The 16,430-nt window shown below is 39.2% G+C and overlaps 2 protein-coding genes across 3 annotated transcripts; both read left to right on the top strand.

Moving 5' to 3' along the window:
* Positions 1-1,811: 1,811 nt before the first annotated feature.
* On the top strand, positions 1,812-12,845 carry GTF2H2 (general transcription factor IIH subunit 2). 2 transcript variants are annotated; one of them, XM_058823510.1, is made up of 14 exons: positions 1,812-1,859; positions 1,996-2,151; positions 2,244-2,321; positions 3,266-3,302; positions 3,916-4,002; positions 4,850-4,900; positions 5,300-5,354; positions 6,721-6,826; positions 7,782-7,872; positions 8,038-8,125; positions 8,685-8,792; positions 9,934-10,001; positions 10,861-10,960; positions 12,786-12,845. In XM_058823510.1, exons 2-12 carry the CDS (start codon positions 2,096-2,098, stop codon positions 9,999-10,001), a joined length of 825 nt encoding a protein of 274 aa, XP_058679493.1. In that variant the 5' UTR covers positions 1,812-1,859; positions 1,996-2,095; the 3' UTR covers positions 10,861-10,960; positions 12,786-12,845. The 2 variants fall into 2 exon arrangements, with proteins under 2 accessions (XP_058679493.1, XP_058679492.1); XM_058823509.1 differs by lacking the exon at positions 1,812-1,859 and having other exon boundaries at positions 2,003-2,321.
* Positions 10,394-13,855, top strand: LOC131571605 (general transcription factor IIH subunit 2-like). Its single transcript, XM_058824382.1, has 5 exons — positions 10,394-10,416; positions 10,857-10,960; positions 12,786-12,888; positions 13,175-13,214; positions 13,652-13,855. Exons 1-5 carry the CDS (start codon positions 10,394-10,396, stop codon positions 13,769-13,771), a joined length of 390 nt encoding a protein of 129 aa, XP_058680365.1. The 3' UTR covers positions 13,772-13,855.
* Positions 13,856-16,430: the final 2,575 nt, after the last annotated feature.

Raw genomic sequence — 16,430 nt, 5'->3', positions numbered from 1 at the left:
GTTTTGGATTATTATCACCTCAATCTCTCTGTGCAGTCCCTCTAGGCTCAGCTCTGAACCTGCATTTTTGCATGTATGTGTAAATGATGTGCTGTGTGGTCTTATGTATGTGTCTGGGTTTTTGCAGAAGGTAGTTAACAAATTAATCACCAAGGAATACTGCCTTACATCAGTGGCCTTGCTTTTAATTACAGCCTGTCCTCAAACCCTGAGTGTATACAACAAGAAGTTTTATCATTCAGCCTTCCTCTTAGAAAACACCTGGCTTCACAGATCTACAAATTGAGATGCTCAAGATTCTTAGTGTTTCTACAAATACCATAGTTTCTAAACTGTATTTGTGTTTCTTCTTGTCTTTGTAAGGAGTTGATCAAGACAAATGTGGCAAGATTGGCATACATTTTACTAAACTGTACATTTTTTCAGGCCACATAAAGTAATGACTAACAAACATACCCAAAATTTTGTCTTGCCTAACAGCCTGACGAGCTTTCATGCCAGCACAGTGACTACAAATGCTCATGGCAATGAAAAACCTAACTGCTTTGAAATTGTAAGTGAAGGTGTCCAGTATGTTATTTATGAATTTCAAAATCATGGTGGGATTTCAAACACTTGTACAATAAAGTTTTACAAAATTACTGTATATCCTGTGTTCCAGTCCAGCACTGAGATTCTTGGTCTTGAGAATAAAAAATACTCCTGTTCTGAAATAAGTCTCATTTCTCACTTATTTTATTCAAAGTGCTAGCTTAGAAGACACTTCATTTCATTGTTTTAGAGATTGGACTTTTTCCTTCTAAAGAAAAAAATGGTGTATGTTCTAACTGGAGTTGTTCAAACAACAACTATTTCAGTTCCAAGAAGAAAATGCTGAGTTTTCAAAGAATTCTTCTTTTCCTGTCTTCAGATTGCTTTCCTTCAAAAAAATAATTGCTTTTCCCCAGGTATGGTTTAACTGAAAGCTAATTAATTTTTCCTCTCTTTCTGTTATAATTATACACTTATCCTGATAAATGCAATAAGCTGAAGGGTACAAAAATGGTTAATCTTGCCCCAGTCTCGCTTCAAGGATTGTTACTACTCGTTTCTTCCTCATGTATTGTCTTACTTGGATGCAGAGTGAGACTCCTTAGAAACGGATGTTCAGTAACTTTCCTGCAATTCAAGAGCTGAAGCCCGGTCTTGGCATACTTCCACGTATCCAGTAAAGTTTTAATTGCTCTGCAGAGCAATCAGCAATTAGCTCAGCTAGCTCTGAGCTAAACCTCACTGTGGTGCTTATGAAATGGAAACTCTTGGTGATGTGACATGAATACTCAGAAATATTTTAGGTAGATGGAAAACATGATTACTTAACATCAAAATACCTGAAACTTCTTGCTCTTGCTGGTGGGGTGATAGATGGCTGCCTTCATTAACCGGTGTGTGAGCACAATCATGTGTTAAAATCCAGTGCTTTTTCCAGGCTCCTGCGTTTTTCCATTAATTACTGAAATGTCTTCGGTTAATTGCAGAAGTGCCACCGACACCCAGGCAATGCCGTGAGCCTGGCGGCTGAGCCCGGGCACACGAGCGAGGCGCTCCTCACGGGGCTCCGCGCCATGTCTCCGTCAGGCGTCTTCCCTAGGCGCTCGTCCTCTCCATCGATGTCTCCGTCAGGCGTCTTCCCTAGGCGCTCGTCCTCTCCATGACCGCATTCGGAGGATTTTGATGATGCTATGGAAAACACAACGGAACCTTCCCGGAACGGTCGCTCCGCGGCCCGGGCGGCGGCCGGGACGGTTTGGCGCCGCACCGAGGCGGAAGAGGGCGGACGCCAACGTGTCGGGGACTGCGGGGCCTGGCAGCGAGCGCGGGTCTGGCTCCTTTCCGTGTCCCGCGGCGCTACTCAGCCTTCCTCGGCTGCCCTTGAGCCCCTTCGGCCCTTCTCACCCCCCTCAGTGTCCCTCGGCTCCTCTCAGACTCCCTCTCGCCCCTCTCTTCTTCCCGTAGTCCCCCTCGTCTGCCCTGAACTCTCTCGTCTCCCCGGAGCTCCCCTGATATTCACTCAGCGCCTCGCATCTCCCCTGGTGTCCCCTCAGCTGCCGCAGAGATGGATGACGAACCCGAGCGGACCAAGCGCTGGGAAGGAGGCTACGAAAGAACATGGTGTGTTCTTCCCCCCTCACCTTTCTCTCCTTTCTGGCGAAAGAGGAGGAAAAGTCTCCCCTCTGCCCGCTGCAACAGTCTGTTCTGCCTAGGGAAATTCTTAAGGAAGACGAATCCGGGTCTTTGAAGGCAACCATCGAGGACATTCTCTTCAAGGCGAAGAGGAAAAGGTACGCGGTATGCTAACAGCACTGATTTGGTCAGTTAGAAGGGCTTGATCATCCCAAAACTGGTTCCTGTGGGATAAATTAACCATAAGGCATGCCTACAGGATGTCTTTAGGGCCCTTTTCCTTCAGAGGGGGAGGTGCATGCCAGGAAAAATGATGAAAAATCAATTTTTATCTTTTAACACTGAATGTATACAGGCTGTGTATCCCATATGTATGCAAGCTGCAGGTCTTGATCTGATGACAAGCTGCAGAGCACTGCAGCTGCAATCTGCACAACTTAGAGGAATCTTCCATCAGTGTTTTTTTTTTTGTTTAGTATACAAATCAGAGAATCGCAGGATAGTTTAGGTTGAAAGGGACCTTAAAGATCATCTCACTCCAACCTGCCATGGGCTGGGACTCTTTTCATTGGACAGATTGGTCAGAGCCCCATCCAAACTGGCCTTGAGCTCTCCCAGGGATGGGGCATCCGCAGCTTCTCAAGGCAACCTGCTCCAGTGCCTCACTACCCTCGTGGTAGAAACATGTTTATCTCCAATCTAAATCAACCCTCTTTTAGCTAAAAACATTGCCCCTTCTCCTGTCACAGCAGAATCTACTTCTGGTATCACAGCTACAGATTTCTGTTTCAAATTTCAGAAAAATGGCTAGAAGAAAATCCTAAGTTTTATGTTATTTCAAGTTATGCTAGAACTTGATTTGTCAAGTTTGGATAAAATTTTAAAGCTTCATTAAACCTTGTAGTAAGAAATAGTTCTTATTTATTTTCTGAGAGTTGTGAAATCTGTGATTGATCTGTGGGGTTTTTCAGCTTGAATAACTGTCTGCAGTTTGTTGCTTCTACATTTTAGCTAGAAGTCTAGTATTGGATTTGTTTGGACTTTTGTTTTGGGTGCCATTCACTCATTTGAATTTGACTTAAAACCTTCTGTGTTTTGTTAGACTCTATGAACACCATGGACAAGTTCGGCTTGGAATGGTATGTTAATACCTTAAACCTCTTCTGTCCTTAGTCCAAAACTATTTGGCTGGAGGTGGTATGCCAGATCTGAAATGCACTTCTGCTGGCCTGGCATACTTCGTACCAAACCCTGTGCTTTCCACTGTTATTTATTGGTTTTTTAAAGCATTCTTTGTTTGTTGGCAGTGTGTATGTGTAGCATGGCTCTTCAGGGTTGGAGGGTTTCCACACAGGGTGTGTTTGGCAGTGGAAGTTTGATCACATGTGCTCACACTGTCCATTTCTCTTCATGTGAAAAATAGACATAGTGGAAATGGTTTGTAAATAACCACATAGCTTTGTACAACACTGAGCTCTTCAGGTGAAGACATGAATGTTCAAACTATGCATGTTTTGTAGCTTGTCATGAGAGGAGAATAACATGTGCATTTTTCAAGAGAAGGGTTTTTTTTTGATTTTAAGAAAAAAATGGAAGAATGCATTACTTTTCAGTCGCTATTAATTGTATCTCTTTACCTACTGAATTTTCCTTGTCAGAGGGAGGAAGTAGTGGCTTTTTAAAGTAAATGGAATAATTAATTCATTTCAATACATATTCTGTGAGTGATTTTCACATATGGTGGAAATGCAGATGCGTCACCTTTACGTGGTTGTTGATGGATCAAGAACGATGGAGGACCAAGACTTAAAGCCAAACAGACTTACTTGCACTCTGAAGGTATTCCTGCACTCAAGTTTTTTCTTATTGAGCCACTGTTTCTCTATAAACTGGTTACATTTTGCATTTCAAAGAATTGCAGTCTCCTGTGTCTGCGTAGCCTCATCTCTCATCCCTACATTTGTCTCCTTATTTCTGCCTGTCACTTTCCTATTTTTTGAATAGTAAAATCTGTGTGGCATTATTTTGCCTTGCACATGTGCTTCTGTACAGCAAAAACACTTTGCACAGGCATATTATAGGAAGACACATTTGGAAACTATTGCCCAGATTAAGGGGATGACGTGTTCTCATTACACATCTAGAATTGGTTTGTATTTTTTTCTTACACTTGGGGTTTTTTTATGAATTCTTACTTGAAAGGATGCTAGATGAGTGTTGAACTGGATTGCTGTTCCAGATTGTGGGCATATTTCCACTGTATCTGGTATTGGTATTGAATATATATGAATGTATATAATATTGAACTGTATACATTATGTTCTGTGTGGTCTTCTCCAACAATACTTGAGCCTGAAATCCTGCATTTTGATGGTTTTGTACAGAGTAGTGCTTTTTGGTGTATTGAAAACCTCCACTTGAAACAGCAGGAATCTAGAACTTTAACATAGGACATGAATAAAATAAGGGGGGTGTAGTTTCTGAAATCTCATTTAATTGATTACTTGGGATGAAGGGGGAGGGATAGGGTGAAAGAACAATGGAAAGAAAAGGCTCATTCCCCCTTTTTGTGCTACTCAACTACTTTGTTTTGCTTTTTTAGTTTAGTAGATGTTTTGCATCTACTTAATGCATATGTGAAATAAAAGTATAATTAGTTTTTAACTGCCTTAACTTTTCTTTATAGTTATTGGAATATTTTGTTGAAGAGTACTTTGACCAGAATCCTATTAGTCAGGTATGTACGACCATGCAAGAAACAAAAAGCAGAAAACTATTTTAAACGGTAGTTTTGGTTATAACACTACCAAGTAAACTGTTTTCAATTTATGTATACCTTCCCATCCTTTATTCATCAGTCTAGTGAAATTCTTATTTCTGCCTGTTTCTACAATTTAAGTCTTAGAAGATTTCTTTTTGTACTTTTTGGCAAAAGTAATGAAAGTATGGGAGTGTTTATAAATTAATGCATCAAGTTGTGCTGCTGTTGTTACACTTGAAGTAAAACTTTTATTATAGCCTTGTATGATTAAACAATTCTGGTCCATAAAGACGTAAAAAAAATACAGAAAAATTCTAAATAAACTCACTGTAAAACTTTCTAAGAAAAGTTTGGTCTTTTTTTTCCCTGTTTCAGATTGGCTTAATTGTAACCAAGAGTAAAAGAGCTGAAAAAATGACGGAACTCTCAGGTAGGGAAGTAGTATTCTTTTCTTAAATTGCAGATGTTTTTGTCCTTTTCATTGGTGTTCTAAGCTGTGCTTGATACACTGCTGAAAATGAAGTTATGTTATCATAATTAGTTTTAATTTAAATGATAAATTATTGCAAGTTGTTTGAAACCATAATCTACATTCTGATCTGCTTTGATCCAGAATCATCGTTGTGTGCTTGTTTGTGATCAAGTTTCAACCAGAATGCAAGTCTGATATGTTCTGGTTTCCCCTATAGTTAATTTTCTACCCTGTTCGTTAATTTTGTATGTTACAACATCTGTGGGTTTTGTGAGATCTGATCAGATGTTAAGAAGTCAAGGTTTGTTTGGTTCCTGCCTGCTGTTAGGCCAGTCTCTATGGCTTCAGCAGGTTTCATGGGGGAAATTGGGGATCAACCAATCTTTGAACCATGTTTTGAGGATAACAGAGTGTCCTGGTTTAGGGCAAATTTGGTAGAGAATCTGCAAAGGAGGGCCCCTCCAGAAAGCAAAACCTACACGGCCCCTCCCCCCCACCGGTTCGGGAAAAAATCCTTGGAGAGAGGTGGAAAGAACCTGTTTATTTCAGGCACAGCACCCCCCAGCACACAAAATGAACAATACCTGGTGACACCGCTCTGAGAAAGATGACAAAATCAGAAAGTCTCTTTCGGGGGTGGTTGCTCTGTTCTCAGTCCCTCCGGCGCTGGGGCAGCTGCTGCAGCCGAACCTTCGGTGTTCCCGGGTCCCAGTCCAGAGCAGGCTCGAGATGGCCACAGAAACAGGAGAGGAGAAACAGTCCAGGAAGGAATGTGGACTGTTTAGCTAGAACTAGCTAATAAGCAGAGGCCAAAGCAGAGCAGAAGCAAGAGCAGAAAAGGGAGCAAGCAAAGCAGCAAGCTGAAAAGCAAGAAGTGAAAAACAGCCCTATGTACTGCTCGTCTCTGTGTCCCTGATAAGAGAAACCCAAACAAAACTTCCACTCTTCAGAGCCGGTCTTAAAGGCACAGAACAGATGAATGGGGATACAAGCATCATAACGTTACCCCAGGACACAGAGGAAACAAAACTCTCTTTCTGTTTGTGGGAGATGTCACGCTCATGTTGAGTGCTTAATGATACCCAAAAGTGATTTTACTCTTTTTGGCTTCTAAACTTTCTAGCATCTGAGTGCCTATGGAGTAAAAGTCTTTTTTACTCTTTTCTGCATTCTGATCAAAATACCAATTTCTAAGGAAAAATACAGACCTGCCTCTGAAACCAGTTCCTGTTGTACAAGTACACTTCATTACATATGCACTTTAAGCATTTCTGTTCTTTAACTTGTTGTATCAGTTAAATTGATTTCATTTTTTCACTTACAGGAAACTCAAAAAAGCATGTAACTGCTCTGAAGAAAGCAGTGGATATGAACTGCAGTGGAGAGCCTTCTCTATATAATTCCCTAAATTTGGCCATGCAGACTTTAAAGTTAGTATATACAAGGAGGTTTTTTTTTTTGTTTTCTTTGTGATTGTGGCTTTTGAGAGGCAGAGACAGAATTTTTTCTAAGTAGCATGTTGCATCATGGTGACTTGAGTCTTTTAAAGGCGACTCTCCTCTTACAATACAAATCATTAAGTTAAATACTCCAGTAGTGCAGAAGTTTATCTTCTTCCACTAGATGCTTGTATTTAGGGTTGTGTTTCTTACAGAAATGAAATTTGAAAACCAAGTTGATGATGGTATGTAGATATTGTGATGAAATATTACTCTTTATTACTGAAGAGCTGCAGTATGAGAGAGATCATAGTTAGGGGTTAATAATGTAAGAGAATAGGAAAAGAAACAGTATTGTGTCACAATAAACTTGTGAGAGTTTTGGCATACTTTAGAAAGATCAGTTTTCAGGTAGGATAGATTCAGAGCACTTTTTTGCAATGTGAGGTATTGAGATGCATCCCAGTTTGTGGAAAACTGAAAAAGAATTACAGCTAAAGATACTGACTGAACAAAGTGGATAATCAGTGTCATGAAAAGCCATTTAAATACTAGCAGGAAGAGAGTTTTCAACTAAGAACTTCAAGTAATTAGAAGTAATGGATTTACACTTAAAAACTGATTAGAGCTTTTTAAGAAGTCAGGAAGATTTACTACAGTGTGCTAGTTTGGAGATTAATTTTACATGTGAGTTTGGCTAAGGTACAAAGGATTCATTACAGGAAATAATCAGGTAACAACTACCCAATTAAATACTGTATTTTAGATATTGGAAAGTTTGGCTTTCAGAAGGTGAAAATCTGGTGCTCGGACAAGGATCTTACCACAGTTTGTAGAGGACTTCATATTGTGTCATCTTCTGACTTCAGCACACTAAGGTCCTTGGAGATGTTATCATACAAGTAGTTTAGTGTGCATGAGTAAATTAACTGTGTACTTTCCTTAGGCACATGCCAGGACATACAAGCAGAGAGGTTTTGGTAGTCCTCAGCAGTCTGACAACATGTGATCCAGCCAACATCTATGATCTAATTAAGGTACAGAACTGAAGTTTCACTACTGCATTGAACATCCAAGCTGCTGGACAAAAGACAGGCAGTTGCAGTGTTATCACCAATTAATTTTCATTTAAGACTTAAACGTTTTTACTGTTTCTTGTTCTGCACGTGAATTGAGTATGCTTTTTTTTTCTCTATTTTAAGTGTTTAAAAGCAGTAAAGATCAGAGTATCTGTCATCGGCCTAAGTGCTGAAGTTCGAGTTTGTACAGTACTTGCCCGAGAAACTGGTGGTATGTATCTGAAGTTCAGTAATTATATTACTAACACAGGTTTAAAATCAAAATCAAGTAATTTGTTATATATTTATTGCTGCATTTTGTAATTTTTAAGGATAAATATTTCCCATTTTGCTGGCAGAAAATTAAAGAGTTGCCCAAATACACAAAATATACAGTAGTAAGTGAAATTACTAGCAGCTGGTAGCTGCAGCTCTAGAGGGAAAAAATACATATATTTGCAAACCTTTTGTCCCATATATAAAGCTATGTGGTGTGAAACTTCATCAGTGTAACATGTTAATGTCCATTGCTACAGTGGTAACTCTTGCAGTATGGTTACTACAGTTAAATGTTGAAGAAAAAGCTCTGTGTCTTCATATCTAACTTAGCATTCTGTTATTACTAGTTTTAAAACTTGTCATTTAGGGTAGCATTAACAGGGCTGCTTTTTAGGAAGAGGTTTGGATAAATTGTGTTTTCTATCTAAGTTGTTTTCTGTCATTTGGAGTATACGTTTGTATTTTTTTTTGGCTCGTAACCTGATAGTAAGGCATCTCTTTGTCTGTGACAGGAACATACCACGTTATTTTGGATGAAAGTCATTATAAGGAACTGCTGATGCACCATGTCAGTCCTCCACCTGCCAGTTCAACTTCTGAGTGCTCCCTTATTCGAATGGGTAGGATATGGATTTGTCAAACTCCTAGCATGAGATTTTTTCTTTTTCTTTAATTGCCTCTTCTGTGTTAAGGCAATACAAATAGTAAGACATGTAGTAAAGACATTGTGTAATTTATTTTTGTTTTAACTTTTATTTTGCTAGATTGATGTTATTCCTGCATCGTAGTCAGCTTTCAAATAAAGCTTATTAAGTAAGACAAATTACTGAACAGAATTTGGAAACAATGAAGTGGAAAGATATTGATGGCACAGTGATTGTTATAAATTTAATACTTAGAAATGAAGGGTGAAAAACTACTATTTCTCCGTCTGCTTTTTTCCCTGCAGAAGGCAACTATTACAACTATTAATTGATTTAGGAACCGTGGGTAGTACACATTAGCAACTTCTTGAGTGTTCTTTCAAGAAGTAGATTACCTTTTCTTTTCTTGATCTATTTCTCAATAAATTTAAGCTTGGAGTTAAACCAGTATAGGAACTGTAATGCTAAAGTAGAGTATTGAGTTCTCACTTTCATCCATCCTTTTCATAGATAAGAATGCATGTATTTTTATGTCTAGGTATAGATAATGAAAAGGTTTACTTCTCGTAGGTAAAGCCTGAGCAGCAGTTGGAAAAACCAACTTCTCACCTCTCATGATCTGTAAAAAATAAATGATACAAGGAAAGAAAGAAAGAAAGATATCAGTCTCCAAAAAGTCCTGTAGTCTCATCTATCATATACTGCACTTAGAAAGTGAATATAGGCTGGATGAATGCTTACAAAAATATTTCCTCCTTAATTAGAAACTATTGTTTAAGTGAACATTTGTATGCTGCTCACTCTGCTTTCCTACCATTTCACATATTTTACTTTTTAACTGTTCTTCTAAAATGGGGTTCCAGTGCACTTCAGTTAACACAAAGTCTGTGGCAAAGACATTTTTTCAGCTGAGGGGAAGTCAGAGAGGTGTGGGTGTAGGTAGAGACCTTTGGGAAGAATTTGATATAGCAAGAGTGTATCAGTTCTCCTGTAATAACAAATGGGAAAGAAAAAGGCCTGAATATCTAGAATAAACTTTGAACTTCTTCGTTGAAGTAAGAAATGGACACGTTATTGCATGTTTAAAATTTTTGCTATGGGATGTGTTTCTCTTCAGGTTTTCCTCAGCATACTATTGCTTCTCTATCTGATCAGGATGCAAAGCCTTCCTTTAGCATGGCGTAAGTAGCATTGATTTGAATTCAATGAACTGATAAGAATTCAATATTAATTAGTCATATTTAGAAAATCTGCTCAACAGTGAAAGTATTGCAAAATAATCTGAAAAAAGACTAAGACATGTCTTGTGACTTCTTAGTAGACATTTTATTTCCATTAGTAGCTCCAGTATTAAAAGTATCCTCTGTTAAATATGTGTTTTTAAATTTGCATTTAAGTTTTTTCAGAGTAGTAAATGGTACTTAGTTCTGTTACACAGTGATTGGGGCATACAGGTGTTACAAGGTGTTGAGTAATTACTTGCAGCTCTTGATTTAATTACTACTATCATTATAAAAGATAATTATGAGGATGGAAGAGTATTATCTGAATAAAGTATTTTTTATGTATTTCTTAACATGACTTTAAAGGGAAGTTTAAAGTAGAGGCCTCATTTGATGACTGTACCAGTGCACTTCTCAATGAAAAGAGTCATTGTTTTCCAGGGTGATAGGGGAGTCTGAATTTCAGAATGAAACAACATCTAACAGCTGTGTGCTATTTGAAAGAATAGTTACCATGTGCATCTTAGAGGCAATAGAATGTTTTTGTCTCTAAAAAGAAACAAGCATGCAGTTATTGTTCATATCTTTATTTTTAAAGATTGGCTTCTTTATATGGAAATGTTTGGTCTTTGGTTCCTGTGTGAAAATGTGGTCACTGATATCTGTCCATATCAGTTGTTTTCTGACACTTATACATTAAACTGTTACATGCAATCTAGTGAAACTTTTTAAATTATTTGATGTGAAAACATTATTTGTACTTATGTAGTAGCATGGTATTATTTCTTAAGTACTGAATTGTTTCTTTCTGCTGTAGGCAGTTGGAAAATAACAGTGACCCAGGTCTTACACTGGGTGGATATTTTTGTCCTCAGTGCAGAGCCAAATACTGTGAGCTTCCTGTGGAATGCAAAATCTGTGGTGAGTAGTAAGAAGAGGTGAGCAGATTAATCAAGAGTTCATGATAAGAGAGTTAAGGGGTAGAAAAATTCAGCTATACTTATTTTGAGTCCTGCATTTCTGTGACCTGGGATGTCAGCTTCATAGAAATGTCTCTCAGGACTGTACCTGTAACAGTAAAGCTGTATCATATTCGTTGGTATAAGGAATATACCTAAGGCAAAATAGGGAAGAGAGGTGATGCACATGGGAATGATAACTTCCCAAGAAGCCTCATTTAACTTAACACACCCATGTTTCAGAGTTCTCAGTGCAAGGCCATGAAAATAGAGTGCTTTGGAGCAGGAGGACAGAAGTACTCTCCTCTCCATGTGTATATGGGTGGAAGATTTCCAAGTTGAACCCAAGGGCAATCTGCACAGTGACACAAGACAGGCTGTAGAGTTGTAAACGGGGCCCTTTGGTCTTGCAAATGTTAATGGACTGTGCAAGCAATGGTGCCTCTCTCCATTGCTCCTAGTGAGGGTGGGAGGGAGGATTAGTGTGGTTTATAATATTAAGATTGTGAGGGGGTGCTGTTCTCCTGGCTTCCAGAGGCATATGACTGAAACACAGTAGGTATTACCAGGATGCCTGTATTTGGCAACAGGATGATATAATTATGGGTTTGGATCACTTTATCCTAGTTTAATTTCAAGTTTTTCCCACCGGCATGAGTTTCGTTCCAGCAAGGGGATAGTGTAACTGGAGAAATCCTGTGTATCTGCAGTGGATTCTCCACAGCTGCAGTGATCAGGAGAACAAGTTTGGACATGTACAGTACGAGTGAGTGAGTGAGACATTTGTGCCAGCCCATGCCCCACCTGTTCTCTTGGTGTAACCCCAGCTGTCAACTCAGCCCCACACTATCCCACACCCTGGTGAGATGGGGAGAGAATCAGAAGAGTAAAAGTGAGATAACTCACAGGTGGCATTAAAGGCAGTTGAAAAGTTATGGCAATAGCCATGCACACAAGACAAGCAAAGTAAGTAATTCATTCACCACTTCCCATCAGTAGAATCTCCAGGAAAGCAGGACACTGTCATGGGTAATAGTTACTTGAGAAAGTAAATGCCATCATCCGGAGCGTTCTCCCCTTTCCACCTTTTCCACCCAGCTTTGTAGGCTGAACATGATGCCACATGGTGTGGCATATCCCTTTGTTCTCTTGGTGCACTGTTGACTGCAGTCCTGACTGTATCCCCTCCCAATGCCTTGTGCACCCCCGAGCCTACTCACGGGTGGAGTGAGAAACAGAAAGGGCCTTCTTGATTGTGTGTAAACACTGCTCAGCAGTAAAGGAAACACTCCTGCCTAATCAACCTTATTTCCAGCATAGATCCAAAACACAGCCACATGATAGTTAATGTGACAAAAACTAACTGTTTTAAAACCAGCAGACCAGTGTTAGCTGAGATGGGACTGTGGCATGGTTTTGGCAGTAGTACAGCAAGCTGTAGTAGAGCTTTGTAACAGGGCATCATTTTAGCTGGTGGTGTGATACAGCAGAGCCATCATTGCCAAAAGGAGCTTCCTAACTTCACCACTGTGTGTTGTAAATGTATTTCTGAAGGCTGAGTTAAACCTTTTCAGTAGAAATTTTATTGATTTTCTTGTTCTTTGTGTTTGGATTTAAAACTGGATTACAAGTTTAGGTAATGGAACAAGTAATTTTACTTTTTAAAGTTCTTCGAAGCTGTCAACTGCTGAGTAATTAAAAATGTTATTTTTCCTTTTTATCTTATTTTATACAGAAAAGCTTTTCAGTACATCTTTCCTTGTAACAATTTTGATGTCTGTTTGCAGGTCTTACGTTAGTGTCTGCACCTCACTTGGCTCGGTCTTACCATCACTTGTTTCCTTTAGATGCCTTTCAGGAAGTTCCACTGGAAGAATACAAAGGGGAACGGTATGCAAATCTTACTTGTGATAATGAGTGTGCTTGTAGATTCCATAACTTTTTTGTCACAAAAGTAAGAATAGCTGGCAACAGCTTCTTTGCTGCTGGAGATCCTGGGTGTTTGGGTGGTGTGGGGCATCTCTGGCATTAAGTAGTTTCCATGATCTGTGAGTTCAGTTGAATAGGTGAAGTAATTGCCAGAAATTGTTACTATGTATGAGATCTTTTTAAAACATTGATTTACACAGTCTTGACTCCTTTTTTTTTCAGTTAAAATATAAAATTTTTCTTTTAGGTATTGTCAAGGCTGCCAGGGAGAAATGAAAGATCAAAATGTAAGTATGTTGAAAGGCATTGTAACTTGCATTGAGGGGTGTGAGAAATAGAGATGATCCTTTAGAATTATATTCTAAACATCAGAATAATACTTATAAAAGTTAATGTCATGGTTAATTAGACTTAGGTGTTAAACAGTCACAATTTATGGACTGCAAAGTCTGTAGAAGTGTGGGAAGTAATTTTCTAGGGAGCTGCATAAAAAAAAGCTTCCCATTTGGAAGCATTTACACTCAACCATTTGGAAGCATTTACAGTGACCTGAGCTCAAGCCTGCGAATACATTTGCTGCCAGAAGATTTAATTCAGTTGAGTTTCTGTGATGCTAGCAGTGCAGTCTGTTTACATTATCATGATGATGTAACTGTTGCCCTACTGTAGTGCGATGATGATAAGTTCTGCTAATTTGACTTGTCTTTCTATCCTTCCCACACAGGTGTACATATGCAAAGTGTGTCAGAACGCGTTTTGTGTGGAATGCGATCTGTTTGTTCATGATTCGCTGCACTGCTGTCCTGGCTGTATTCACGAGCACCCTGCTCCTGTATCTGTATGATCTCATATCTTCTTAAATTGCTGTATCTTTGTCATTCTTGCATGAATCTAATTAGTTTATTCAGCCATCGCTCTAACTGATGCACCTCTGAACAAGATGATTACAGAGGGATGAACAGTGGAGTAGGAGCAAATGTTAATTTTTAAATTTTTTTATTACTTTTAATATATACTTTTATTACTTTTAATATATGAATTATCTGTATCTATTTTTTGTTCTTGTCTAAAGAACTGTGGCTTTTTCCAGCAGTTATTATAATAACATGTATATTTGTAAATGTGAAAGTGATAAAACTGCTTTTTATGATAATGTGATGATTCATCTTCATTTCATTACTTGTTCAAAAAGAAGCCCTGAAAATACATTTTACACATCTGTTGTTCCAAACTTTTGGTTTTGGCAGATGGTGGATTTCTGTAGATCTGTCTTGGTTTGAAAAGACAGATGTCTACTGAGAAAGGCAGGAGCCTCTCTTGAAATGGAAAATGTAAACCCTCTCCCTCTGTATTATTACAATTTTGAAATTAATGACCTCTCAGGCAAAGATATGAGAGTAGGAATAACAGTTCTTTATTAGGAAAAATAGAAATAAAAAAAGGAGAAATACAAAAACCACTGACAGAGTCAGAATATGACCTGACACCCAATGGGTCAGCGTGTTGTTAGCAGTCTGATTGAATGGTGGCTGCAATCCTCCTGCAGTGACAGGTGTGATTCTGTTGGAGCAGGGATCCTGTAGAAGGGTGCAGTTTTCCTCTGACGGTCCAGTCGGGCCTGGTATACCTCTGGGAATTCAGTGGGAAGAGTGTCCTGGGTTGAATATATGATGCTTTTATCCCCAATCGTCTCATTCTGTTTATGTTGAATAATAATAATTTTGTACCTTTAAGAGTGTTACAGAGAGTGAAGGGGGGAGAGAAGAAGCGCGCAGTTTGTTTTCAGACACTGCACTCCTCCTCCACATTCGTGCTCCTGGACTGTGTTGTCTGCGGACAGACAGCGGGATAGAGAGCCTTTCTTTTGCTTTTTAGTTAGTTTAGCTAGCTGAGGCAAAGAAGTTCCCTGGACTGTTTTTTTTTCCTTTTTCTTCAGACCTCTTGAAACTGCTCTGGACTGAACACCCAGCAGAGCACCGGCAGCTGCAGCTGTGGCCCACCGGGCCAGGCCTGGCCTGCGACAATTCCAGCACTGGAGGGACTGATCAGAGACTGAGTGAGCTGAGCTTCAACCCGGGGTTTTCTCAGTTTGTCATCTCTTTTAGAGTGGCAAGGGGTCTCATTGTTTTGATATTGTTTTGGTTTTATTGCTTAATAAACAGGTTTTTTCCACCTTTCTTCAAGGAGGTATTTTTTCCTCCCGGACCAGTTGGGGGGAGGGGCCGATTGGATCTGCTTTTCCCACCGGAGCTCCTTTGGGGGATTCTTCCCCAAATTTGCTCTAAACCTGGACAAAGAGGCTGCCTGTTGTGTTCTCAGATTGTATTTCGGAAGGAATGCTTGGCTCCTCCCCCTGGGCGAAGCATCTCACAATGGGATGATGTGATTTTATCAGTCATGCAGTGAGACTCAATGCCCCATTAACAGAGGATATTTCCTGGAGAGAGGATTGGCTGTGGAAGAGATAAAGAAAATGCCCAATTAACAGACAATAACTGCCCCACTTCTAAAAGATGGCAATAGAATACACACCCCCAGCCGCATCTTGCATTTGCAACCTAAGACAAGATCAAAATACTCTTTTCAAGAATTTGACAAAGATGGTTTTAAGCAATTAATTGGTGGACATTTCATGTAATAATTTCAAGTATTATGAGTATTCACCTTGCAGTTCGGTAAGGCAGCTCAAATACAGCTGTTATTAATGTGGTGAAAACATATTTTAGGTTTTAATGGTGCAACTCAAAGCTAACTGAATTCTATTACTCCTGTGTCTGGGTTAAGTTTCGTTTTTTTTTTGTAGGAGGGTGAGGTTGCTGAAAGGCTGCGAACTTGCAAAAGGGCAATACCTGAGTTAATACAAACTATTGTTTGGTGGACTCAGTGTTAAAGACAAAAAGACACGCTGTTTGGTTCTGAAGCTATACTGAATTGACAGATGTGCGTGTCATCTTCTCTCCTTGGCTAAACCCTAGAGCAACGGTAAAGTAGGTGCAGGAGGGGAAGTGTCTATCCTTACCTGAACTTTGAACAGTAGAAATTGAGACAAATGCAAGACTGCCATTTTGCAGTGTCTGTTCAAAGTGTGTTTGCAGCTTGAACCTGTGAGAATTGTGATGTGCTACACCTCAGTAAAAGGAAGTTACAGGTGCAGTGTCTGAAGCAATACATCACAATGGGTTTTCTTGAGTTACCTTGTAATGATGGTAAATATATCAGTGACTGAGTTGCTCTGGGTGTATATGACTTAATTTTTGAGCTTTTTTTTTTGTCAGATTGGAAATGGCAATATAACAGCTGAAACTTAACACAGAAACAAGCAACAAACCCAAACTTCTCATCTTATGTTAGTTCAATTTTTCATGCTCACTTCATATAAGTTATACATGCTACTTTTCACTTAACTTCAGGAAGTTTTCATTCAATTGTTAGTAAGCTGTTTCTATGCTTTTTCTACTGATAGTGCCTGCTTGCTGGATAGAGTGCAGTCATTCTCTTGTGTT

Source organism: Ammospiza caudacuta, chromosome Z, assembly GCF_027887145.1.
Source record: "Ammospiza caudacuta isolate bAmmCau1 chromosome Z, bAmmCau1.pri, whole genome shotgun sequence".
Taxonomy (NCBI): Eukaryota; Metazoa; Chordata; class Aves; order Passeriformes; family Passerellidae; genus Ammospiza; species Ammospiza caudacuta.
The sequence above is the reverse complement of the archived record's forward strand: the minus strand, read 5'-3'. Positions and strand labels throughout refer to the sequence as shown.

Bases quoted from the DNA above. Each gene is read 5' to 3' on its own strand.
- GTF2H2 (XM_058823509.1), top strand. From the start codon at position 2,149: ATGGTGTGTTCTTCCCCCCTCACCTTTCTCTCCTTTCTGGCGAAAGAG. The intron at 4,003-4,849 runs GTATTCCTGCAC...TTTTCTTTATAG, and splicing joins GACTTACTTGCACTCTGAAG to TTATTGGAATATTTTGTTGA. The intron at 8,126-8,684 runs GTATGTATCTGA...TGTCTGTGACAG, and splicing joins ACTTGCCCGAGAAACTGGTG to GAACATACCACGTTATTTTG.
- LOC131571605 (XM_058824382.1), top strand. From the start codon at position 10,394: ATGACTTTAAAGGGAAGTTTAAA. The intron at 12,889-13,174 runs GTATGCAAATCT...TTTTTCTTTTAG, and splicing joins GAAGAATACAAAGGGGAACG to GTATTGTCAAGGCTGCCAGG. The intron at 13,215-13,651 runs GTAAGTATGTTG...CTTCCCACACAG, and splicing joins GAGAAATGAAAGATCAAAAT to GTGTACATATGCAAAGTGTG.